The sequence below is a fragment of the Nannobrachium achirus genome (genome assembly GCF_963921795.1).
Source record: "Nannobrachium achirus genome assembly, chromosome: 4".
Lineage (NCBI taxonomy): Eukaryota > Metazoa > Chordata > Actinopteri > Myctophiformes > Myctophidae > Nannobrachium > Nannobrachium achirus.
Window position 1 is genome coordinate 58,489,810 of NC_137813.1, and position 27,146 is coordinate 58,516,955.

The 27,146-nt window shown below is 44.0% G+C and overlaps 1 protein-coding gene and 1 pseudogene across 2 annotated transcripts in view; both read right to left on the bottom strand.

Annotated features, from left to right (window-relative positions):
- The window catches only part of rab11fip4a (RAB11 family interacting protein 4 (class II) a), a gene marked incomplete at both ends in the record, with an annotated part of 140,162 nt that overhangs the window by 44,364 nt on the left and 68,652 nt on the right, over positions 1 to 27,146 (bottom strand). The window contains one exon of the mRNA XM_080723417.1: positions 22,999 to 23,087. Coding sequence (XP_080579543.1) covers positions 22,999 to 23,087 — 89 coding nt within the window. The remainder of the gene's footprint in view (positions 1 to 22,998; positions 23,088 to 27,146) is intronic.
- Positions 5,849 to 6,672, bottom strand: LOC308284391 (transport and Golgi organization 2 homolog; annotated as a pseudogene). The gene has a single exon. The product of its transcript is annotated as a transport and Golgi organization 2 homolog (transcript).

Genomic DNA, 27,146 nt, shown 5'->3' on the forward strand with positions numbered 1-27,146 from the left:
GCTCTACGAGCTTGTAGATATGCTAATTTTTGGCAAATGTTCCGACCCAGGATAATGGTTGGGGATATTTTGATTATCGTAATAATATCGTAAATCGCGATTTCTTTGGTCACAATAATCGTCATATGACATTTTCATGTGGTCCCATCCCTATAGTGCAGGGGTTCCCAAACCTTTTTGTCTCAGGGCACCCCATAAATATTTGTTTAATCCGAGGCACCCCTATTTTTCACTCCCACCTTATGTTTATAGTATATCGTCGTTGTCGGGTGGAAACCTTGTATGTCCAAAACCATTCGTTTTGTATTTCTCATCTATAAAATGATCTAAACTAGTGAAAACAGCCGATCTACAAGCACACAACGCCTCGCATCGCGAGGCGTTGTGTGCTTGTAGGTCGGCTGTTTTCACTAGTTTTGTGCGATAGTCTTGCATGATGAAGCAGGGCTTTGCTCTACCTAAAGACGTACACATTTGAAACTTGGAGATACGAGGTTTCTGCCCGACAGTGACGATATGTTAGTGATTATGTTGCGAGGAAAACGTTGAGATAACAGACATTTTGGTTAGAACTGACTGAAAATAACTTCATGCTTAAAATGATACTAAATATTTTTTCAAGTGTCCAAATAAATTCCAAATATTATCAAATGATCTCGCGGCACCCCTGGACTGCCGTCGCGGCACCCCAGGGTGCCCCGTCACCCACTTTGAAAACCCCTGCTGTAGTGCGTGCATGTGTGCGTGCCTAACATTCCAGTGGAATTGGCAGGGTAATGTGTCTTGGGGACAGCATTGCCCTGTACTGTAGCTTTCATTTTTACACATCATCAATAATACACGCTCGGCTGTCTGAGACTGAAGTGCTTTTCTGGGGAGAGGCAACAGAGGCGTCAATTGGGTATGGGCAAGCTATGGCAGCTGCCATACCTTGGCTACAGGGGAAAATAATAAAATGTACTGTAATCGTGCCTGTTGCTAAGGTATGGCAACGTGACTGGTGTCTTGCACTCGCGCGAGGGCGCGCGTGCAAGACACCAGTCATGTTGCCATACCTTAGCTTTTTCTGAACTGACGCCACTGAGAGGAAATGGATTTTTTAGAGACGACGGGGAAGGGAGGCGGAAGAGAGGGAGGTGAATCAAGGTCAGCTCGGAAGAGAGAGGGGAGAAATGGAAAAACAAATAAATATCCATTCTTCTTTTTGTTTGTTTCATTTGTTTGGTTTTGTTTCCTAAAATATGTTTCAAAAGGTTTCCTCAGAGATTATAATCAAAAATGTTCCGAAATGAAACGATTGTCAAAAGAATTTCACGCATTCATAGAAATTCCATGAATGTAAAAAAGAAAGGTGTGATGTACTGAAAACAGTAGATCTAGAAGCTCACGACGTGCCGCATCGCGTGGCACTGCGAGCTTGTGGATCTTATAGTGTCACCAGTTATGGTCCCAGGGAGATGTTACATTTCCCTTTCGGGTCTCAAGCTAAAAGGTTTGGGAACCGCTGAGGTACACAGTAAAATCCTGAGTCTAAATTTAACTCATAGAGGGTGTACAAATGGAACCAAATGGACCCGCAAGGGTCCGTTTGGTTCCTTTTGTACACCCTCTGAGTTACAGAACTTTAAGGGTCCGCTTGGTCCGATTTGTATTATTTAGGCATTAAGCAGACGTTCTTTCTTCTTAGCCTATGCAGAGCAACTTACAATAAACAAGATAGATAATCACATGACATAGAGAGAACTGTGTAGTGGTGCCTCAAATAAACTAGGATAAGGATAGTGGAAACTTCAAACACTATGATCCTAGCATCTGTCTAAACAACATGCTATCTACAGTCATTTGTAAACTCAGGACTGCGCGATGTAATAACAGGCAAACCCATACCAATAAAACAACCATGTTTAACCATGTGTACAGTGTGTGTGTGTGTGTGTGTGTGTGTGTGTGTGTGTGTGTGTGTGTGTGTGTGTGTGTGTGTGTGCGTGTGCGTGTGCGTGTGTGTCTGTGTGCGTGTTTGGGCCATAAATACATTCCAGTGCCAAGCAATGCGTCGGCTCTACCTTCTCTGCATGGCGTTTCTATCACTCTGACGGCTGCTATCGACGCAACGCTTAAAACAAAGCATGTTTGATTGAAACTTTATTGATTTTATCCCTCCCCTCGGTGCAAACACACAGGGTGAAGAGCGCGGCGAGCTACAGCAAGTTAAGATTTAAGATTTAAGACGCAATGCCTGTTACAATGAAATATAGCAAGTACCACTAAGGACACTGTTAGAATGAAGAAGTAGAGGTCCAATTTCACCCTTGGAATGACAGACTGCGCTAAAAGCTTCAGTTTAAGTCAGGGTCAAACTAAAGATTGACACACGTGGATTTGTAGCTGTGTGCCGGGAGTTTTAAGTGGCATTATGTAACCTTTGTGTGAATGCAACTTTATTCTATTCAATCTATAGGGCAGAGTATGTTAATACAATGTGTGAAGCAAGATCAACACATCAAATTACATAGAAAATAGTAGTCTAGGATCACAGCTCAACCAATAACCCATCATCATCAGTGTGAACCGTATAATAAAATAAATCATCTTTACACTGAAACTATACAAGGTGCAATTGGGGCGGTTGTACTTGGTCTCCCCGCTCTTCAATTGTAGTCGGGGGCCTAAGGGAGATGACATGGTAATCTCGCGCTAATTGGTAATCTCGCGCCAGATGTAGCCCAGGGTATGCTCTAATGATTTAGCTAGGGCGCCCAAGTTGGCGACCTTCAGGGTCGCCACAGCGGCCAAATCAAGTTGGGCTCCCATCGACTTTCTATACAGGAGGAAAATACCCAGAAAAACACTTTTTTTCTGGGTATTTAAGTTGGATGTGAGGGGTCTAACTAGGGGTTTGTAATGATGCTGAATCCATTGCAAGCATTTGTTTTGCACAAAAAACATTCCTTGGGCTACAAATGGCCTTAGAAAACGATGGTTTAGTGATGAAAAGTGATGAGTCATCACTTTTCAGAGTTTTTTGGGGTGTTTTCTGGAGCTGTGGCGACCCCGAAGGTCGCCGACTCGGGCGCCCTATAGCTAAATCATTAGAGCAAGCCCTGAGCTACATCTGTGCAAAGTTTCACGCTTTTAGACTGATTAGCGCGAGATATCCTTAATTAAGTCCCCCGACTATTGAGACATTTAGATCCTGTGTCTAGGTTGGACACGACCTTTGGTGCGGTCCTGTTCCTGGTTTGACAAAAGTACATTTATATCCCCTGAGCAAGCAGGCCAGAATCTACAGTATTAGCTCAGCAGTAAGAAAAGGAAAGTCAGTGCGGCTTTAAAGATTATTATGAAGTCACAGAGGGCTTCTTTTGTGCATCATGAGTACCTCCACACAAAAGGGATTAAAAAAAAAATTAAGAACAAAGGTCAATGTTTCACTGCATGTTTCACACACACACACACACACACACACACACACACACACACACACACACACACACACACACACACACACACACACACACACACACACACACACACACACACACACACACACACACACATCCATATGACCGAGGCATCAACTACAGTACTTTCTGGACTATACGGCGCACCTGACTATAAGGCGCACTGTCAATGAATGGTCTATTTTCAAACTGTTTTCATATATAAGGCGCACCTGACTATAAAGCGCACATAATAGACGCTACCGTTGCGTTATGCATCAAACAGATGGAGCTGTGCTAAAGGGAATGTCAATGTCAATGAATGATCCATATATAAGGCACACTGGACTATAAGGCGCACTGTAGTTTTTTTGATAAAATTAAAGGCTTTTGAGTGCGCCTTATAGTCCGGAAAATACGGTATATGAATCATTTTGACGTTTAAGTTACATTTAGACAAAAGCGTTTGCGAACCATAAAATGATGCCAACAGTAGAACAGTGTCAGATAGGCTATGCATAGTTATATAGCAGACTAGAGTTATTTCCAAACTTGGCAGAAGACACGTATTGTCCAGCCGTTTAGAAAGAGAGAGAGAAACACAGAGAAAGAGAAAAACAAGAGAGGTAGAGACTGAGACAAAGAGGGATGGGCGGCGTGCAGAGAGAGAGAGAGAGAGAGAGAGAGAGAGAGAGAGAGAGAGAGAGAGAGAGAGAGAAGCTCACTAGAGGAATGCCAATAGACTCCCTGCATTATGTCCCAGACAGGGGTGTCACAAGGGGTAGGAAAGTTGGATTGAGTTAGGGCCCAAGGTGGAGGGGCCCTAGTAACTTTAGCTATTGAAAATAGCAGATATACAAGCTCACAGCGCGGCACCGAGTGCCGCGCTGTGAGCTTGTAGATCTGCTATTTTTGAAAAGTCGGGAAAATGTGCGCAAATCTTTGAATATATGTATTTTTTTAGTGAACATTTGTAACAAAAATGTTGCTTCTGGGGGGTCCCTAGAACTAAATATTTTGAGATGGGGGGGGGTCCTTCACATGAAAAAGTTTGAGCATCACTGACATGGAAACATAGGTTTCTTGGCACACATTTTCACGATTTTTCAAAAATAGCAGATCTACAAGCTCGCAGCGCGGCACTCGGTGCCGCGCTGTGAGCTTGTATATCTGCTGTTTTTCAATAGTTAACATTCATGGGAGGCCCACAGTGAATCCTTGTACCCAGGGCCCAGAATTTGGTGTGACGCCCCTGGTCCCAGATGACCTTTTGCGAGTAGCTAACAGGCACGAACACGCACGCACGCACACACACGCAATCTCTTTCTCTTTCTCTCTCCAGTCACATACAGGCTGCATGCACGGGTGCTCACAGCAGGTGGCTGTCAAACTTTTGTCAGTTAACTACCAGCGTACTCCCCCCAGAAAACACACACACAACCCTAAAGCCCCGTTTCCACTCCAGCTTTAGCACCACACTACACCACCCTGCACCGCACCACACTGCACCACGTACAAATATTTAAATCTTACATTACAAAATGTTCCATTACAAAAAGGTAACCCTATCAGTAAGAAACAAATTCGACCCTGTCATGATGCTGAATCCACTGCAAGCATTTGTTTTGCACAAAAAACATTCATTGGCCCCAGAAAACGCCCACAAAACTGATGAAAAGTGATGACTCATCACTTTTCATCACTAAACCATCATTTTCTGGGGCCATTTTTAGCCCAAGGAATGTTTTTTGAGCAACACAAATGCTTGCAATGGATTCAGCATCATGACAAACCCCTAGTTAAACCCCTCACATCCTACTTAAAGCAAATCTTTTTCTGGGTATTTTCCTCCTGTATAGAAAGTCGATGGGAGCCCAACTTGATTTGGCCACTGTGGGTATTTGCAGTGAGCAGATTATGGTAGATTTTTTATCCTGGCTAGTAGACCTAATTTCCTGTCAGAATCAGTTGAGAAACTAAATAACACAATTTTTTTCCAACCTGAGTGGATTTTTTTTTACTAGACTAATACAGGGAAAAAGCCCCCCCCCCCAAAAAAATATTCTTTAAGTAGCATGTGAGGGGACTATCTAGGGATTTTTCATTATTCTGTATTCATTGCAAGCATTTGTTTTGCACGAAAAAACATCCATTGGGCAAAAAATGGACCCTACAAAACTGTGAAAAGTGATGACTCATCACTAAACCATACTAAACCATAGTTTTGTAGGGTCCATTTTTAGCCCAAGGAATGTTTTCGTGCAAAACAAATGCTTGCACAAATACCTCTAGGTGCAAATTTTCACGCCGGAAGTGAACACCCTTTTCACATTATTTCTCCCACTAATAAGACACATGCTCCCATAGGAGCAGCAGGAGAAAGAAAAGGGACGTCTCGTGGTGCGTTGTCACTCCTGCAGCTGGAACTGGAAGGAGTTGGAACTCCACTGGGTGGCGTCGCAGTTGAGCATGGCACGCTCTGCGAAGGTCACGTTCCCTGCTGCATCGATCAAGACGACGGTGTTGGTCCTTGTGCCATAATGAGGAGAACGGACACACACGGCCGAAAGGGCCTGGAGCATGGACTTGCTGTAGCCTCCTTGACCATGGCCTTCCTGGACAGGCTCCGGGGTGTTCAGCTCCTCATCGATGAGAACAGAGAGCAGCTCTTGCACAAGGCCGTCGCAGGACAGCGACTGCTTATCGACCACGCTGGTGAGCATACGCTTGCCCCGCTGCAGCTTCCTCCATGGCGTCTCCAGCAGAGAGCTGCTTAGACCATAGATTCCTGGTTTTAGACGAAGGGGCTTTGGGCTGCCACTGTTGCCATAGTAACACATTCTTTGGCTTTGAACTCGGCCGTGATGAGGTTGAAGCCATTGTACAGGTGGCCTTCGGCTGAGACCTTTTTCAGGTAGGAGTGGCTGTCCACGTCCCGGTCTGCCAAGTAGTTGGACACCAGAAATCCTCGCCCTTGTGCCTCAGGGTTGCTCCGTCCTTCTAGGTAGTTGGTGATAGCAGCCAACTTGCCCCTCTTGGTGATTCCTAGCCACGAGCCTCCTCCTTTGGCGTATTCCAGGTCAAATCCACTGAGGATCTCTGTGTTGTTGGCCCAGAAGTCAGCGGCTTTAGATGGCCTTTTGTAGAACTCATCTCTGTTCGCAGCCAATATAAGCCTGTAGGCATTTTTGGATGCCGGCCGAGGGTCAAACTTGAAAAAGATGATACACATGGGGGTTTTCAGGGACTGAAGACGAGGGTCTCACTCAGTCCACTTTCAAAGGATGCTCATGATGAAGATGTTTGTCTACCACTTTGTCAAAAGCGAACCGTGTGACTCTGGCTGTGTGTGTTGTTGCGACCGTTAGGTCGCAGTTTAGTATCAAAACCTCCACCGGCCGTCCGTCCGTCGGTCGGTCACACGTCACACCTTTGTTTGTGTACGGTGTGATGTCATACTGATGTCAGCAGTGTGATGTCATACTGATGTCAGCAGCTATGTCTCTATATATGGAGTTATATGTTGTTCGTGTCCAAATATGGGGCTTGTGAGGTCAGACTTAGTGAGATTCGTCGGTTATCTCCATATATGGAGGGAGAACCAGCTTATGAGCCGATGAGTTGTGTCAGAGTCGAGATCCTGCTTGCATCTAATCTGTCGGTAGATAATGCCGGTCTTATATAAGGGTCATTTGTGTACGGTGTGATGTCATGCTGATGTCAGCAGTGTGATGTCATACTGATGTCAGCAGCTATGTCTCTATATATGGAGTTATATGTTGTTTGTGTCCAAATATGGGGCTTGTGAGGTCAGACTTAGTGAGATTCGTCGGTTATATTTGTGGAGATAAGCGACCTCCCGATTAGGGAGTCTTACTGGTTTAGATCACTCAGTCTGTGTGCCCTCGCAATCTGACTTAGTTGGCTCGATTTAAAACTCTGACCGCCGTATTATCTGATTACCTGATGAAGACCCGCTGCGGTTGAAACGTTGTATTTCCATCCTGAAATAAATGTGTCGCTGGAGCATTAGAACAGCGTGCGGACCTCCTCTTCTTTCTATGGTGCGTATTTTTGGTCCAGATACTGGGTGAAATTTTTTTGTCTTTTCGATAATTCTCAGTAGAGCTAGAAAGACTGGTGAAAATAGTAGTTTATAATGGTGGCAGCGGAATAGAGCAGGCCATTAATCAGTAGCATGGAAAGTGTTAACTATTGAAAAATAGCAGATATACAAGCTCACAGCGCGGCACCGAGTGCCGCGCTGCGAGCTTGTAGATCTGCTATTTTTGAAAAATCGTGAAAATGTGTGCCAAGAAACCTATGTTTCCATGTCAGTGATGCTCAAACTTTTTCATGTGAAGGACCCCCCCCCATCTCAAAATATTTAGTTCCAGGGACCCCTCAGAAGCAAAATTTGAGTTACAAATGTTCACTTAAAAAATACATATATTCAAAGATTTGCGCACATTTTCACGACTTTTCAAAAATAGCAGATCTACAAGCTCGCAGCGCGGCACTCGGTGCCGCGCTGTGAGCTTGTATATCTGCTATTTTTCAATGGCTAAAGTTACTAGGGCCCCCCTCCACCTTGGGCCCCGGTAACTCAGTCCCACTTTGCGTATTTTTGGTCCAGCACCTGTAAATGTTTGGAGATGTGCGTGCTTCCCCCTTTGCTCTATAGTTTAAATGAACACGTGTTTGATTGCGACCGTAGGTCGCAGATAGCTATGACCGTAGGTCGCAGTTAATGGCAGATCTTGTCCGTATCTTGTAAAGCCTATAATGTCTATAGCTCAACCTGTTCGTTGACATTGTGATATCATATTGTTGTGACATCACCTCATCAAAGATCAAACCCTGGATATCCATACATGGAGACGACTGTACATCCGATTCTCAGATGATGCCCTGTTAGGGCAACCACACTAATAGAATCCCTTTTATGCCCATCAATATTAAGCCCATATCTGGGAATGCCCATATATAGACATATTGTGTCAGTTTAACCAGTCCAACTTAAACAACCAGACGCAACTCGAATCACACTTGCAATTTAATTCGGTCCTGTGTCAATTCTGTCCTTTAGCTGAGGATTAAGGTGTATATACCGTTCCTAACGAGCCTTCAACCGTGTCTTCCGTGTCAAGTTTACTGCCCATATATGAAGATCCCTGATGTCATCTTTATTAAGCTCATATCTAACAGGACTTCATATTGGGATGCCCATATATGGAGGAAGACAAGTCCATATCTGTGTGGCTGGTTCAGACAGGGATCTCCATGTATGGGCATAAAAGGGATGTACTATATACAGTAGATGGATCTCCATATATGGGTACCAGGGGTCTCCATTTATGGGTAACTGGTCCGATATACATCACTGGCCAGATGGCCAAGGGCGAGGTCACATGTCGCCCTGAGGCGAACCTGTCTCCTGATGTTATTCATCTCAGGTATACTCAATTAGAGAATGTCGAATAATTGTTCTTTTCATCAACATTCGCCTGTTATCTCTCCTATGGTACCAACATCAATACAGCATGGAATTGTGGGGGGGACAGTTTATCCAACGACAACAAGTCTACCGTTCTCCTCTGCACTCACACACATGCCAGACTCATGGGTAGCAACCGGTTTAAAGGCACGCTAGCCTGTGATAGGCTCCGTCTAAATAGGCTGAAGGGATAATACGCTATAGCGGCGGATAAACCAGAAACCTGACTTTATGAACGCAATACTAACTGGACCACAATGGAAAGAAGCCCCTACAGCAGGGGTCTTCAACGTTTTCAGGCCAAGGACCCCTTAGTTGAGAGAGAGATGAAGCAGGGACCCCCACAACCTGTTCAGAGATTCCATATTGTTTCATTGTTTGACAGCACGATCATCAGTGTATTTTGGATTCATGTCAATTTGTGTTTTCAGCTATTTAACCACTTGAACTGTCAATAGTTGGTCAACTTGACCTTACATTCTGTAATTAATCTGCTCTTTTTCCCCTCTACACCAAAGCTCTTTTCCAAAAAAAATAGCCGATCTACAAGCTCACAACGCCTCGCACCGCAAGGCGTTGTGAGCTTGTAGATCTGCTATTTTTGGCTGAAGTTCTCAGAATATGGACGCTAGGGTTCAAGTGGTTAATATGACAAAGGAGAAAAAAAGGTTCCTATCACGAAAAGATTTGGAGGACCCCCTGTAGTAACTCTGAGGAGGACCCCTTAGGGGTCCCGGACCCCCTGTTGAAGACCCCTGCCCTATAGGGCCTTTTGTGTTATCCTTTTAACAATCATTGTAAACTGCGTGGCTCGGTACAAATTGTTAATATGTTCAATCAATCAGTGAAGAACGTAACAACCATGATGAGCCATGCATGCACGCACTCACACACATACACACACACAGTCCATTGGAAAAAAAACGCATACCTTTGTGTCCCGAAATCCCACGTGCGTCTTCTCTCTAATCCCAAGACACCGGTTAAACACATACACGCACGCACGCGCGCACGCTCACACACACACAATATCCTTGGTGATCGAGCCAATATGTGGCCTCCACAAAACCCACTATAGGCCACTGTACTCGTTATTGGGATTCAATCCATGGAATCAGCCGCTGAGACGCGCCGTTAGCGATGCACCTTCAACACACACACGCGCGCGCGCGCGCACATACACATAGTTCGCGGTCATTCAGATTTCAACACACGCGTTGCACACCAAGTTCCCGGGACAAAGCCACACCCCCTCTCTCCCCCTCCCCTCCCAGTCAGTCTAGCTCTCTCTCTCTCTCTCTCTCTATCTATCTCTCTCTCTCTCTCTCTACCTATCTATCTCTCCTGGTCTGTCTGTCTGTATGTCTGTCACTCCACCATTCTACCTTCTCTCTCTCTCTCTCTCTCGCTCGTCTCCTCCATTCTCTTGCTCTCCCCGGGTTGATGTTGCTAGGCAACTCTTCAGCTGGGCCAGCCCCTGGCAGTGACATCATCAGCAGACACACACGCACACAGGCATACACACACACACGCACACACACACGCACGCACGCACGCACACACACACACACACACACACACACACACACACACACACACACACACACACACACACACACACACACACACACACACACACACACACACACACACACACACACACACACACACACACACACACACACACACACACACACTGCAACACTCACTGTAGTAGACATTAGTGTGTGTGTGTGTCTCTCTCTTTCTCTCTCTCTCTCTCTCTCTCTCTCGCTCTGATATTGTATGATGTTATTGCTGTTGCTTTTTTTCCCTCCTAACTGCTACTGTGACTGTACAGTGTGATGTTGTACCTCGTTGCATGTTGTTGCACACTGATTCTCAACGTTAGCAGTCTGTAACTCTGACAGTGTACAACAACGGGTTCTTTCTGGGATCCCCGATGCTTAAATCTGCAGTGGTATTTCAACACTGAGAGTGTAGCCTACGGACGGAACCAAACCCAGCAAGCTTGTCAGGACCTGGACCAATCAGTGACGTCTCGATTGGGGGCCAGATCACAGCCCGTATGGGGATGATCTTGACGTCATTACCAGGACGTCATATGGACTTTTTTGTTTGACAGGATTATTGTTATTGTTTGTAATGTTAGTTGAAATATGAGCATATAAGGTTATATTCTGGGACATATCTAACTAGTTATGATATTGATCTGGCCTAGAATATCACCTGATTTCAACCAACATAAATCCTGTCGAACCAAAAAGTCCATATGACGTCCTGGTAATGACGTCAAGATCATCCCTGTATGGGCTGTGATCTGGCCCCCAATCGAGACGTCACTGATTGGTCCACTGCTTGCTGGAAATGGACAGCACAACCAGTACTGTTGCAGTGTTGTTGATAGTACATTGTTATTTCTTTCTTCGCCTTTTTTGTCCCTTTCTCTCATTATTCTTGGTTATCTTGTTGCAACCCTAAGCTGTAGCATATCTACTATTCCCTCTGTTATCTGCCCTGTGTTCTAAGTGCTGTTCTGCCACTGGCAACTGGATGTCCCCCGCGGGACCAATACAGATCTCTCTCTCTCTCTCTCTCTGGCTGTCTCTCTCTCTCTGTCTCTGTCTCTCTCTGAGTTACTAGGGCTCAAGGTGGCATTAGTTATTTCATGCTTTAACTTTTCAAGAATAGCAGATATACAAGCTCGCAGCGCGGCACTGAGTCAGGGGCATAATAGTTCTGCCGATTTAAAATGACTCCAATACGGAAGTAAAACTTCCTATGATTGGCCACTAGTTGCTCAAATTTTGCTTCAGGTTGGTCCCTAGAACTACATATTTTGAGACTGGGGTCCTTGGCCAAATATCATTTTGGGGGTCCTTCACATGAAAAGGTTTGAGCATCACTGACTTAGAAACACATTTTTTTTTTCTTTTTCAAAAAACCTTGGATTTGAGATATTCAAAGACTTTTTTTTTTTTTTTTTTTCAAAAATAGCAGATCTACAAGCTTGCAGCGCAGCACTCGGTACCAATACTTAAGTACCCAGGGCCCAGAATTTGGTGCGAATTTGGTGTGCCCATGCCCACCTGTCTAACTACCTATCTAGAGTGAGAGGTGCCCATGGGCATAATAACACCAGAGGGATACATTTGACCTGGTTGGTTCCCCCCGAAAATCCATCTCAAACAATTGAAAAGAATAGCCTGGCATTGCCAGACGGTATCGCATAGGAGGAACGTGCGAGTGAATCCACGTCATATCAGTCGGGCAATGCCAGGCTAGAGGAAAGAATGCATTTTTCTACTATGCTGTCACCCAAAGATGAGGAATGCCATGCCAACATCTCATTAAAGATCTCGACTCCCTACCCAAACTCAAAACTAAAACTCTCTCTCTAGCTTTCTCTGACATACAAACATAACACATTATTATATTTCTGCACTCACTGTATTGAACATAATGTTTTAAAATGTTTAAAATTACAAGATCCTAACTTATCCTGACTAGATCCTTACTTCATCCTAAAGGCCCTATTCCACTGGGCACGATAACGATAAAAATAACGATAAGTCGGCGTTCACATCAATTATGACGGCTTTATCGTTGTGGTGTGGACGCTGCCATCCACTTCAATGGAAAAACAATATTTTTTATCGTTATTGCGCCCAGTGGGAAAGGGCCTTAAAGGAGTAGTTCACCCCCAAAATGACTTTTTTTTTCTATTGATTAGTCACGCCATGTTTTTTGTCACATTCCTAAGACAAAAATTTGATTCGAGTAAATGTACCCCCATTGATTCCGGATGGGGACATCCGGAACGAATGGGGGTAAATTTATTGTTATCACATTTTTGTCTTAGGAATGCGACAAAAAACTAAAAATATCATTGAACTCTACTCTAGTCTCCATGACGTGACTAATCAATAGAAAAAAAGTCATTTTGGGGGTGAACTACTCCTTTAAGGCTGTGATTTTTTTTTTAAGGTTCGCAACGGTCATTGTATGTGTTTTTGTTTTGTCCATGTATGCACAGTAGGTACAGTATGTATGGTAAATATGATTTGTTTTTGCATACTCGTCATACATGTGACGATCCGTGTATTTACTGTATGTTGGGACCCACTCGAAAACAAGATCGTACATCTCATGGGGTTTATCCATGATAAAGAAACTTGAACACAACTTCCAGCAGCTAACCGGATGCATATCGTTAAAGGTTAAAGATAGACCTTTAATCCTGAATCCTCATCCTCATCATTCTATTTTGAAAGGTGAGAATCTGCCATTAACACTCCCCCCTAATGTGTTGTCGTCTCAAGACAAGAGGTCCATCTCAAAGGTACCGGAAAGGAACTCTAAAAATGCCTCAAAGCAGGCCGTCATGGATTTTCAGGGTTAAAAAATCTGCCAAGTTGCCCTTTTAGAATTCAATAAAAGAGGGTAATTACGTGCGCTAAGAGCCCTTTAAAATGCAATGACTGTGAGAGGAGCCGGGGGGGGGCTGAGTCAGACATTAGGGAAGAGGAAAACACTGGAAACTGAACTGTCCACACCCTTCACCTCACATCATCACATACACACACGTTTCCTGTTATTTAGTGTATGTATATCACACACACACACACACACGCACGCACGCACGCACGCACGCACGCACGCACGCACGCACGCACGCACGCACGCACACACACACACACACACAGGGCTGTCACGATTATGACATTTTACATGACAATTAATTGAGTACCTGAGATGAAAAACAGTCCATATTTGAAAATTTTGAATATAGATATATAGATATTTTTTTTTTACCAGACTGTAAACCACAAATTAGAAGTTGTTAATCTGTCCGGTAGGAATGATAAGACATAATACTTATGGAAAGTGGAAAAACAGTATATCTCCAACAGTTTGTGGAACAACAGTATAAGTCCTTACAAGCAATATTCAGCAGACAAAGGGAGCAGATAACATTAAAATAGACAATTGAACAAAATGAGTGGGGAGTGCATTAACAATTTAACAGATTAAAAATGACTAGTTTGTGGTTTACAGTCTGGCAAATCAAAAAAAATAATATCTATATTAAAAATAATTAAATATGGACTTGGACTGGTATTCCTCTCAGGTACTCTATTGTCACTCAAATAATTGCGATTAACGATTTAATTGTGTTTTTGTTGTTGACAGTTACATTTCTGTTTGGCTTGTAGGCTTTGAAGTTGCACATGGCAGATATGACACAAAACCTAAATATACAAAGAAATGACTTACATATTTGACAACGTTATACTTGAAAAAGAACATTGATAGTGGAAATAGCAGATCTACAAGCTCACAACGCGTCGCATCGATATCGTGACATGTTGTGAGCTTGTAGATTGTCTATTTCCACAATTTTTTTTAAATGTTTGAAAATATGAAAAATTTTCCACATGTAAACGATTATGACAAAATAATTGTGATTAAATAAAATAATTGCGATTAGATGATTTATGTAATACTTGTGACAGCCCTACACACAACACACACACACACACACACACACACACACACACACACACACACACACACACACACACACACACACACACACACACACACACACAAATGCAATGAAGCCAGTCGTTTTCGTGATATTTAGTGTTGCGACCGGGGTGGTGGATTGTTCAATCGACCGTCTAGACTAGAGCACCACTGCCAGCGGGGCTAAAACGACTGACAGAAGAAGAGAGATGAGAGAGACAGAGTTCTTCAGAGAGAAGTTAAGTAGTGTGAGAGAGAGAGAGAGACAGAGTGAGATTTGGGTTTAATTAAATTGAAGTGCAAGAAACCAACCATGGAATGAGCTGCTGTGGCGTGAATGCCCACGCACGCACATGCGCGCGCACGCACGCACGCACGCACGCACGCACGCACGCACGCGCGCGCGCACACACACACACACACACACACACACACACACACACACACACACACACACACACACACACACACACACACACACACACACACACACACACACACACACACACACAGGGTTGAGCGATGCCCTTCGAAATATCATTAGAGCAGTCTTCAAGGTGAGCCCAAATAAGTGTCAATGCCAGGTCACATCTGAGTATGTTGACTGTCTGCGTTTGTCTGGAAATGTGTCTGTGTGAATGTTATGTCAACCTAGCATGTCTGTATGTGTCTGTGAATGTATGTATGTGATTCAAAAAGCCTGTGAATGTATGTTAAGTGTCTGCGAATGTCGGTATGTGACTCAAAGTGTCTGTGAACGTGAACGTTTGAACGTTTTTGTGAATAATGCGTGTCTCAGTGTTTTTATCCATGTCTGTGAAATGTCTGAGTGAATAACGGGGGAAATCTCGCTCTTATGACGTCATTCTTTCGACTATGAGCGTCGGCAGGTTAGCTACTCACCCGCGTTAGGGTTACTGAGGTTAGGGTTAGGGTTTGGGTTAGGTTTAGGCACAGAGGTTAACATTCACCCACGTCGGCAGGTTAGCTACTCACCCACGTCGGCAGGTTAGCTTTTCACCAGGTTAAAATTCACCCGTTTCGAAATAATGAACCGTCGAACAGATGCTATGTCGTAATATCGACACACTCCCGAATTATGTCCCCCACACATGCTCTGGTGTTCTTCTACAAACAAAAACTCAAATCAAATCAAATCAAATATTGCTACTGTGAAAATCATCTGAGAACCGTGGCTGTTTATCTAAACACATGAACCTATTGTAAAACTGTTCACATAATTCCTTTACCATTATCTTATTTAATGCTGCAGCTTTTCTCTGTCATATATAGCATTGCATGTTAAATTAAAAAACATGCAATGGAAACCTTTATCCACCTGTTTTAACAGTTTGACCGAATACAAAAGAGTCGTGGGTGCGAAAGAGTCAGTCTATCCGCAACATAAGGCTACGCATGGCAGTTCTTTTTAGCTAGCACCACAATCCTCCCCACATACCCTATTCAATTCCACACGGTAACACACACCATAATTATAGAGTAGTGAAGTGTGACGTAATTTGCACATCCTACCTGGTTCGCGGTTTTCTTCCCCCATTCTGAATTCCCATAGACCTTTTTCATATCGCATCATATAAGAACTGTGTTCCAATTATAAACAAATGATCTCAGTGGTTTGACTATGAAGAATCAACTGATGGTGAAAAGACGCTAATGTTACTGTCGTTGAATTAGTTACATTTTCGCTAGAAACAGGCTTTATCACTTATGAGTGACTGACTATCATAAACCATACAGAGCCACCTCGCCGACAATATCGCAAAGATTGTTTGTTTATTTTTGGACCACAATGCTTATATGAGCCGATTTAAGATGACCCAATGTTATTCTCCATAGACAATTCACACTTCACTCATTCAGTCCCTCTATGACTACGCCTGCACCTCCTGGTACTCCAACACCAAAAAACCATTAAAGACAAAACTGCAAACTTCCCAAAACAAACTGATTCGACTACTTCTTAAACTGGGGCCCTTGACGCACGTTTCTCCCGCTCACTTTGCTAGCCTAGGGTGGCTAAATGTAGACAACAGGGTTAAACAACTAAAAATGGGTCTGACATTCAAAATAGTCAATGCAAATCGGCCCTCAACTCCCACAGTACCAGCATATCTGATCTAACACCTCCAAAAAGTTAGCGACACCCACAGCTACAACACCAGAGGGAGCGCAAATAATGATCTTATAATACAGACTCACAGCACTAATATGGGTAAATTCTCCTTTTACAATACTGCCACACAAGTGTGGAATTCCCTGACTATTTCCCTTAAGACAAGTAGCTCGCTGGGCTCCTTCAAGGCTGCTCTGAAAATCCACCTATCACCTTTCCCCCACTGATTATACTTTTATTTGCATTGAATTGTGTTGGTATATTGTACCTATGTTGTTCATTATTGCTTGAAATGTGTTATTGTTACTTATTTGTAATGAATTGTGTATTATGGACTTCCAATGTAAACAAAGCCGTAAAAGGTCTTATTTGGAATGTTCCTTTTTGGCACTGGATGTGAAACCGGCCGGGGCTGCTCGGCATGGAAATATGTTGCATGTACCTTGTCTTGTTTTTCAAAAGATTGCCAAATAAATTATTCAATCAATCAATCAATTACTTCCGTGGAACCGGGGGATGAGCGAGTCACGTCATGACTTCACTGTTGTATTACACAGACACAATATTCTGCAGTTAAGATAGTCAAAGAGGCAGTGCCCTCAATACCCTCATACTGTACCTGACTAACTGCTTCTGCAAAGAGAAAACCACAGTCACAAGACCAGAGGGAGCGACAACAATCTGGTACTACCCAAATATAGAACACACATGGGAAAAATCTCATACTACAGTACATTCTACTACTGCCACCAAACATGTGTAATGCCCTGACACCATCCCTTAAAACTAGCCTGAACAACTAACAGTATCTACTAGGGGTGTAACGATACATTTTAATAGCGATTCGATACATATCACGATATATGGTTGACGATACGATACATGGACGATATTGGTTCATTCATGGCGATACGATACGATTCGATTCAATGATTTAAAATCGATATAGTAACTATTTAGCAAAGAAATTAAATCTGTGTGAAAGGTGTGGATAGTGCAGGTTTTTAAGGGAAACATGTATTATTATGGATATAAATAAGTAAACACAGTGATTATCTGCCAAATACATGGACATTGTATATTGACAAACCTGCACCTTGACATGAACCCAGAAATTACACACATTTATCGATAGACCAGTGTAGCTATATGGAAAGGAAAAGTAATTAAACCCCTCCTTTTAATTTTTTCTTCTTAAAAATGCTAAATACAATGACCAAGTAGGTAGTATCGATACAATCGATTCTTTGCACTGCCGATTCGATACGATACAAAATAAAATGATACGATTCGATTTTAGCTGTTTTCATTTCGATATACTTCGATTTTTTAAGTTAAAAACGATATTTCGATACAGTTACTATATCGTTACACCCCTAGTATCTACAGACCACAACGGGGGGTGGGACACATTTTCCAATAGAAAGGAGGTGTTGACGTTGTTTGCCTTTCACTCTTTTCTCCTTTGTCCATATAGTTTTGTATTTGTTGAATGATGACACGTATTATTGTGTGTTTCTTTTTTTATGCTATGCTGATGAATTGAATACATAGGACCAAAATGGAAGTCCAAAGGACATTTTTGTGTTATCCCTTTAGCCTTAACGTCTGACTGTACCTCGTGCCGTTTCTCATTCATGACTAAAGAAGTATTCAATGAATCAAAAAGGGGCATATATTAAAAAGTTCAGTTCAGATGACTTCACCACCGACATGACGCATATAACCACAGTTCCCAGGTAAATCCAAGCCCCCAGGCCCAAACAGTTCCAACATTCACGTTTCCTGATTAAACTACCGGTTGTACAGTATAAAACCCCTCTCTGCTCTTCTTAGTTCAGTGTAAAGCAGGGGTCTTCAACAGGGGGTCCGAGACCCCTAGGGGGTCCTCAGAGTTACTACAGGGGGTCCTCCAACCTTTTTTATATTAACCACTTGAACCTGTTTGGAGAACTTTAGCCAAAAATAGCAGATCTACAAGCTCACAACGCATCGGCTAATAGCTTTGGTGTAGAGGGGAAACAGAGCACACTAAGTACAGAGTGAAAGGTCAAGTTTATTATACTGACGGTTCAAGTGGTTAAATATCTGAAAGCCCAAATTTACATGAATCCAAAATACACTGATGATTGTGCTGTCAAACGATTAAACTCTATGGAATCTATGAAAGGTTGGTGGGGTCCCTGCTTCATTGCTCTCTCAACTAAGGGGTCCTTGGCCTGAAAACGTTGAAGACCCCTGGTGTAAATAATTGCCTCTCACCTCCATGCTGGTAATGACAAGCGTTCGCTTCCTTTCCAGATCATCCAAATGCACCGAGGAGGGTTCCTCCTCGCCATCGCTTAGATCCCTTTCACGGAGCTCGGGAGCCGTATCCCTCCTCGTGAGGTCCTTCATCGGAACACTAAATACACCCGCCCGAAAACGCAAACCCCAACAAACTCTAAAAAACAACAACAACTCGCGAACCGCGGTTAAACAAGCACTTCCTCCCTCGGACGCCGACTTGACTCTGGCAGAGTGAGTAGAGACGTCACTCCATTCATAAAATCGAACGCCCCGCGAGTGAGGTTAGGCAGATGGCACCGCTGGAGTAATCACGAAACGATCATAGGGATCGGCACGCGATATTAACATCTGAGAAAATAGCCGGTCTACAAGCTCACAACATTTGAGCGCTCGTTTGAGGAATGGATCGATTCAGAATGCAGGATAGGCCTGTTAGCCATCCAATTAGGTGCCTGACTAAATCCTATTACACACACACACATACACACACACACACACACACACGCCCAGGTGAGTCAGGAAGAACAGAACATTCAGTGTTTGACCTGGTTCGTTCACTAAGCTGGATAACAGTGGTATGACATAATTCACACACCTACTGTGCTGTGCTGTGCTGTGCTGTGCTGTGCGTGTGTGTGTGTGTGTGTGTGTGTGTGTGTGTGTGTGGGGGGGGGGGGGGGGGTAATGTAATTTTTATTCATAATTATGTTCCAGTGTTCTATGACAAAAACACAACTAAATTGTTATTGTTTGTGTGGCAATTAATCGTCATGTAAAATGTCATCATCTTGACAACACACAATACACACACACACACACACACACACACACACACACACACACACACACACACACACACACACACACACACACGCACACACACACACACACACACACACACACACACACACACACACACACACACACACACACACACAGTACATACATTCAAACAATCCCCCCATCCAAACACCACTCATTTGTGACTGTTATGTTCACTACTACACTTTAAAAACATCTCCCCCTTGTGGAAGTAAGAAGCATCCAAGTGAACCACTACTGCTGTGGCCTGTTGTTGCTCAGTGGCACCCAACAGTGGTGGAAAGTAATTAAGTACATTTACTTAGGTCAGTGTTTCTCAACCACTGTGCCTGGGGACCTTTGGTGTGCCCCTGAGAAGGGTCAAGTGTGCCCCTTGAAACGGCTTGAAAGCCAGTATTGTATATCATTTTAAAAATGATTTAAACTAGCAAAAAAAACAGCCGATCTATTGCACAAAAAACAGCCGAGGTGCGAGGCGTTGAGTGCTTGTAGATCTGCTGTTTTCACTACTGTTGTGCGACAGCCTTGTATGATGATGGATCATGGATTCTTGGGACATGAAAAGTGTGCCCATGCAGAAAAAAGGTTGAGAAACACTGACTTGGGTACTATATATATTTGAGGTAATAGTGAGGTATTTCTTTTTACTTTCTTTAGTATTTCCAATATTCAATACTTTTACTTCTACTCCACCACATGTCAGAGGTTATTATCACAAAACATACATTAACCTCTTCAGCTCTCTACTCTTGTACTTTTACTCGAGTGCATTTTGAATATTGGAATTCTACTGTAACTGTAACAGAGCGTTTCTACATTGAAGTAAAAAATACTTCTTTCATCACAGATGGAAAAAACATGCTCTTGTTTCACAGACAAACATCGTTATTACAGTAATACTGTTCTGTTGGCTCCTGACACATAACCATAACACATTCCCTGCCTAAATGTATGTATATGTAGCAGACTGCCAGTGTTTTCTTAGCTTTAGCGCCATTCGCCGTTCGCGGACATATATAAAAAAAAAAAAAAAAAAAAAATGCATGTTAATCCGAGCTACCGTCCCCGAGCTACCAGCAGCTTTGCCTACACAGTAAGCAAACGGAAACAGGTTCAGGAATCCGAAAATTGGTTATGTCCCGCCTCCATAAATGCATTTTTCCATATCCGGTTCCGGCCCAGACCGGAAGCTATTTATTTAGGGTGCTTCGGAACCTTTTCCGATTTTGGATTGTTTTTAAGACAATCTAATTCATTAAAACCTACTACGGCCCAAAACTCTGGAAACCCGGGCTATGGCAGGGAATGTGTAATCACACTCTCAGTCGAGCAAATCTAATAGATATATAAGATATTAGGATATTATAATGCATCAATGTAGCCTAATGGCCCGCACAGCCCGACGACCTTTGCTGCGCGTCGAGAGGACGTCCCACATCTACCTACGTCATACATGGGTAACTGGCGGCCCCCACCTTCACTTAATGCGGCCCTCAGGTTAATATCGCAAAACTGATATATTATTGATTTCAGCTGTTACAATTCTAAACATGAACTGCTTTAATTCTGTCAGTCTATATTAGTAGCTTAATAATGACTAGTATAGTAGTATTCAAATGTATCTATTTTTTTATGTCCAATGTAGGTATTTTTATTTAGGTTCATAGAGAATTAAAAAATAACAAAAAATTATTCAGGATTCCAATTCAAAAGAAGCAAAAATAGCTGATCTACAAGCTCAAAACGCATCGCAGCGCGATGCGTTTTGAGCTTGTAGATCAGCTATTTTAAGTTGCCCACCCCTGACGTGTACGTGGACGTACTAAAGAAAGTACAAAGGAGCTGGCCAGGTGTATGGAGAACCGAGACGACTGGAGACACCAATGGAGGGCTTGTAGAGTTCTCAAAAGGCCAGAAAATGAAGGCTCGACGCCCGACCTGACTAATTAGCATGCATTGTAGGCCCTACCCGGCCCTGAAAACGTCGGGTCGGGTAGGGTTGGGTTTGGGAACAATTTGAGAACTCTTATCAACAGAGTAAAAGTAATAAAATAATTTAAAAAAATATATTTTCTTGTTTCATTGAGCCTGAGGCCCAGCCTGGCCCGTCTAATTAGCATATATTTTAGGCCCTACCCGGCCCGAAAATGTCAGGTCGGGTCGGGTAGGGACGGGTCCGGGAAGAATTTGAGAACTCTAAGGGCTTTTCAGAGGACGGCGTGGAGAGAGACGTCACCATTTCCTGTCAGCCTACCTTAAACTATCAAAAAAGGCAAAAGGAAAAAAGAAAGCCCCCTCACACAAACCTAACCTACTGTCAATTAACTGTAGTTCGACTCAAAGTTTGAGTGCTGTTGAGGTCTCAGAATGTACTGGAAGTGTGTTGGGTGCCGGGTACAGTAATCAACGAGTGCTGAGGTCGTACGGCGGGTTCGCATGTGGTTTTAAGCACTGCCCAAAACCGCGCCCATACAGGACTGAATCACTTGACCAATGGAATGGCTAATGCAACCTTCAACATGACCGCATAATGTATCTGTTCATCAGATGTGTTGCGTTGTGCACATGGACGGATTAACCCCCACGAGGGCCCCTGGCCGATAATTTTTTTAGGGCCCCCCCCCACCCCCCACCATAACCCCTCCTCCCTCCCGACGCGCACTATCCAGCTTGGATTTTAAGCCATGATGATCATCTATGGACCAAGAAAGCTCCTGTAGACAACAGAGGAGGGGCCCACACATTTAGATTTTTGGAGCGGTGAAAGCGCTCCCAATAGACAGGTATGTCCGTGGGTATGTGGGTGGCTGGGTGGCTGGGTGGCTGGCTGGCTGGCTGGCTGGCCGTGTCCGTAGCCTGGCAATACCTTGAGTGGCCACACACAACACACTAGTTAAAGGAGGGGCGCTGTTTTGTGCAGGCCAGGCACACTCACCACTCACTCACAGGCACAGTTTACAGTTTACAGTTTAGGCATTTAGCAGACGCTTTTAATCCAAAGCGACTCACACACACACACACACAGGGTATAGCTTCTCAGATTCACCGCTCCACTTCGAACCGAGGTTTGATTTTTGATTAAAATATACATTTAATTTTTGTAAATTGTCAATGACCACACGGGCCAGTTCCCCCAAGGGCCCCTGGCAATGGCCCCACCGGCCCAATGGTTAATACAGCCCTGGTTGTGCGTTGTGTTGGGTCGCATTGTGTCATGTCGTGTTGTGCCATGTCATGCTGTGTCATGTTGCGTTGTGTGGCGTTGCGTGGTGTTGTTTGGTGTTTACCTGATAGATGTAACCGTTGTCGGTGACAGAGGGTTGGATGGGCAAGATGCCACGAGGACCCACAGCCGTCTTCAACATCTCCTCACAGCCTAACAGAGAGAGAGAGAGAGAGAGAGAGAGAGAGAGAGAGAGAGAGAGTATAGGTGAAAAAGAGGAGAGAAACCAGAGGATATTGATCAGATGAGCTTTATTGACGAGAAGTCTTCATCGTACACATAACAATTCTCCTCACCTCACCTCACCTCACCTCTCCATCTCCCTCCCTCTCCCCTGTCCCCTCCCTCTCCCCCCCCCCCCCCCCCCCCCTCTCGTCCCGGTGACATATTGATCCATGGCCTGCGTCTGCAGCGGACTGAGAGTGGTGTCCGTGAACACAGAAGGAACCTCGGAGGAGTTAATGGCCGGCCTTTGCCTCACACCGACGTCCTCATTTGTACCCTGACATGTTTGCACAAAAGGCAATGCTGCTGACACAGTCACTGCAACATAGAAAGCATACGCACCACACGCGCGTGCACGCACACGCGCGCACGCAAGCACACACATACACACACACACACACACACGCACGCGCGCGCGCGCACAAACAAACACACACACACACACACACACACACACACACACACACACACACAGGCACGTACGTCTCTGGGTAAAAAAGATAGTACAAGAGATGAAGCAGGGACCCCTCCACCCCCAGCGAAGCGGCGACCGGGTATTTCCCGGTGAATCTGTTCGCAAAGGTGGGGGCCGGGGCAAGGAGGGTTGCGAGCTTATGAGAAACAACTAAAATAAGACCTTAAAACCTGGTGAAAACAGTTGCGTGCATTAGCGGAAGATGACGGTAAAGGAAATCATTTAATGTAAAACATTAAATTAACTTCTGAAAAGCCTAACACGGCCTTAAAACATGGCAAAAACAGTTGTGTGCATTAGCGCAAGATTAGATGAGGATAAAGGAAATCATTAAATGGAAAACATTAAATTAACTTCTGAAAAGGCTTCTAAGCCTACTCTAATAGCCTACTAAAAACTAGTGAACCGCGATCTTGCCACACGTGAATAATTGTGGTTGTAAACAATAACACAGACAATATAAATCCTTAGTCTAGTCGTGGGAAGAAATGGATTTCATCATGGCCCCAAATAACTTTTAAATATCTTGCAATTGGCGACGGGGTCTCTTACTAAATCGTCAAGATTACATTACATAACATAATACATAAAAGCTAAGCTATCACCTCTCCATCATCAGCAATAGTCAGTGGTGCGTGTCCCCCACACTCCCAAGCCCCCACCGTTGCGCACAGATTCACCGGGAAATACCCGGTCGCCCACCCCCACTACAGTGTTGCAAACTTTTTAATAGATTTCATAGATAGCTTCCTAGACTTGTCATCAGTGTTGGATTTACAGTATGTTGATGTGTGTATTTTTGGACATTTAACCACACGAACCTTCCGTACTTAAGTCAATTTGACCTGAAATAGCAGATCTACAACTACAAAAAATAGCAGATCTACAACTACAAAAATAGCAGATCTACAACTACAAAAATAGCAGATCTACAGCTAAAAAAGTGAGTTTCTTGAACTCAAGCATCCTTATTCTGGAGGGGGACCAGGGGTGTCTGGGCCCTGGGGACACTATATAAGCCCCTTTTCGACTACAGCTTTAGCACCACACCACACTAAACCACACCACACCACACCACACCACACCACGTAAAAATATCTACATTTTCCATTACACAAAAGTACCCCTATCGGTAAGAAACAAATTTACCCTTTTAACTGTGTATTACAACTATCCTAAATTATAATACACTATAATGGATTATAACTGTGATTATAATGCACTATAAAGTATGAATGTATTACTATGATAATTATAATACACTATAATAGATTATAATAGTGGTTATAACACAATAGAATCTATTATCATTTATCACAACTATATCCTGATGGTCTAAATGAAAAGTCAGTGAGTGATCAGTCATTATGATGTGTTTGGCCCTGTTTGGCCTAGCTCAGACCTACTCTAGATTGGTTACTTTTTAGTACCACGTTTAGTACCACTTTCACACCACTCAGGTGTCCCCCCCCCCAGAAAAAGGATGCTTGAGTTCAAGAAATTAAACATCACACAGATGTGGCGGCCCCCTATAGTGACTGAGGACCCCCTAGGGGCCTCGGACCCCCTGTTGAAGACCCCTGGAGTAGGGTGTCGCACAATAAAAGCATCGCTCGGCCTCACAGCCTCGTTGTCTGGCCTGGAGAAAAGGACTATTATTTATTTCTGAAGCTGTCGGTTGGGATTTCATACCTACTGGTTTATGGCTTTTATTTAGGATCACTGAAAACTCTCTGATTAATAATTTAATAGGCCATTACTCTGTGTGTCACATGCACGCACGTGTGTGTGCGCGCGCACACACAGACACACGCACACACAGAGACACACGCACACAGACACACGCACACAGAGCATTCAGGGCTGTGACTTTTGGAGATACTCCGAGGCCCCGTTTAGACGGCAACGCTCTGTAGAGAAAACGGCGAGGTCCCGGGACATCGCCGCTGCGTTGTCTTTCTTTTCCAGCGTTCATATGAAGCCGCACCAAGATGTAGTGTGCATGCCATTGCATGTCCATAGAGGTCGCCAGGTGGCAGTGACAGCCTATCTGGCAGTGTGTGACATCATGTCCGCTCTACTTCCTTGTCACAGCATTTGTTTGCGACCGTCAGGTCGCAGTTACTATCAAAACCTCGACCAGCTGTCCGTCAGTCAGTCAGTCAGTCTGTCTGTCACACGTCACACTTTTGCCCTGCTCATATCTCCGCAACCGTTGCCCCGATCCATGCCAAATTTTGCACGCACACTCCTTGCCTGTCAAACCACAACCTCCACCCATCAATGCTCACATAGTCCTCTTCTAGCGCCACCATGAGGCCGATTCTTGCAAAACACATTTTTGGACACTGCTCCTACAGATTTTGCCCTAAAATCACGCAAATCGGAACACTCTTGCTCTTTGTCATCAACATGGATCTGTCCCATTTAGCACCACCTTCAGGCCGATTTTTTTAAACACATTTTTGGACACTGCTCCTACAGATTTTGCCCTAAAATCACGCAAATCGCTACACAGTATGTCTACACTCATCTCATCACCATGGATCTGTCCCATATAGCACCTGATGAAGGCCAGATAGGCCGAAACGTTGTGTTATTTTTTTGCCCGCTGTGTTAATAAAAATTTTGGGACAGTGTGCGGATTCTTTCTCCTCTTCTCCAGTCTACTTTTTTGGATCCAGCACCCGTCGCAGTCACTGGGATGTGCGTGTATCTTCCGACTTCTTCTGTCCCATATAGCGCCACCATCAGGCCGATTTTTTAAAACACATTTTTGGACACTACTCCTACACATTTTGCCCTAAAATCACGCTGCGACCTGACGGTCGCTTATCTCCCGATTAGGGAGTCTTACTGGTTTACATAATCACTATGGCAGCGTACAGGCTCCACTGCGCTCCACTGCTGTCGGCAGGGGCGTCACCAGGGGTAGGAAAGTTAGACTGAGTTACCGGGGCCCAAGGTGGAGGGGCCCTAATAACTTTATCTATTGAAAAATAGCAGATATACAAGCTCACAGCGCGGCACCGAGTGCCGCGCTGCGAGCTTGTAGATCTGCTATTTTTGAAAAGTTGTGAAAATGTGTGAAAATCTTTGAATATGTATTTTTTAAGCGAACATTTCTAACTCAAATTCTGCTTCTGGGGGTCCCTGGAACTAAATATTTTGAGATCGGGGTCCGTGGCCAAATACATATCATCTTGGGGGTCCTCGACATAGGTTTCTTGCACACATTTTCACGATTTTTCAAAAATAGCAGATCTACAAGCTCGCAGCGCGGCACTCGGTGCCGCGCTGTGAGCTTGTATATCTGCTATTTTTCAATAGCTAAAATTCTTGGGGGGCCCGCAGTGAATCCTTGTACCCAGGGCCCAGAATTTGGTGTGACGCCCCTGGCTGTCGGCTTTGCAGCGTCAGTCATCACAGCACACATTTCGCGGTTTCCGCCCGTTCAGATGGAAACGCAAGGAGGATCGTTTCACACATTTTCACTCAAAATTTCGGATTAG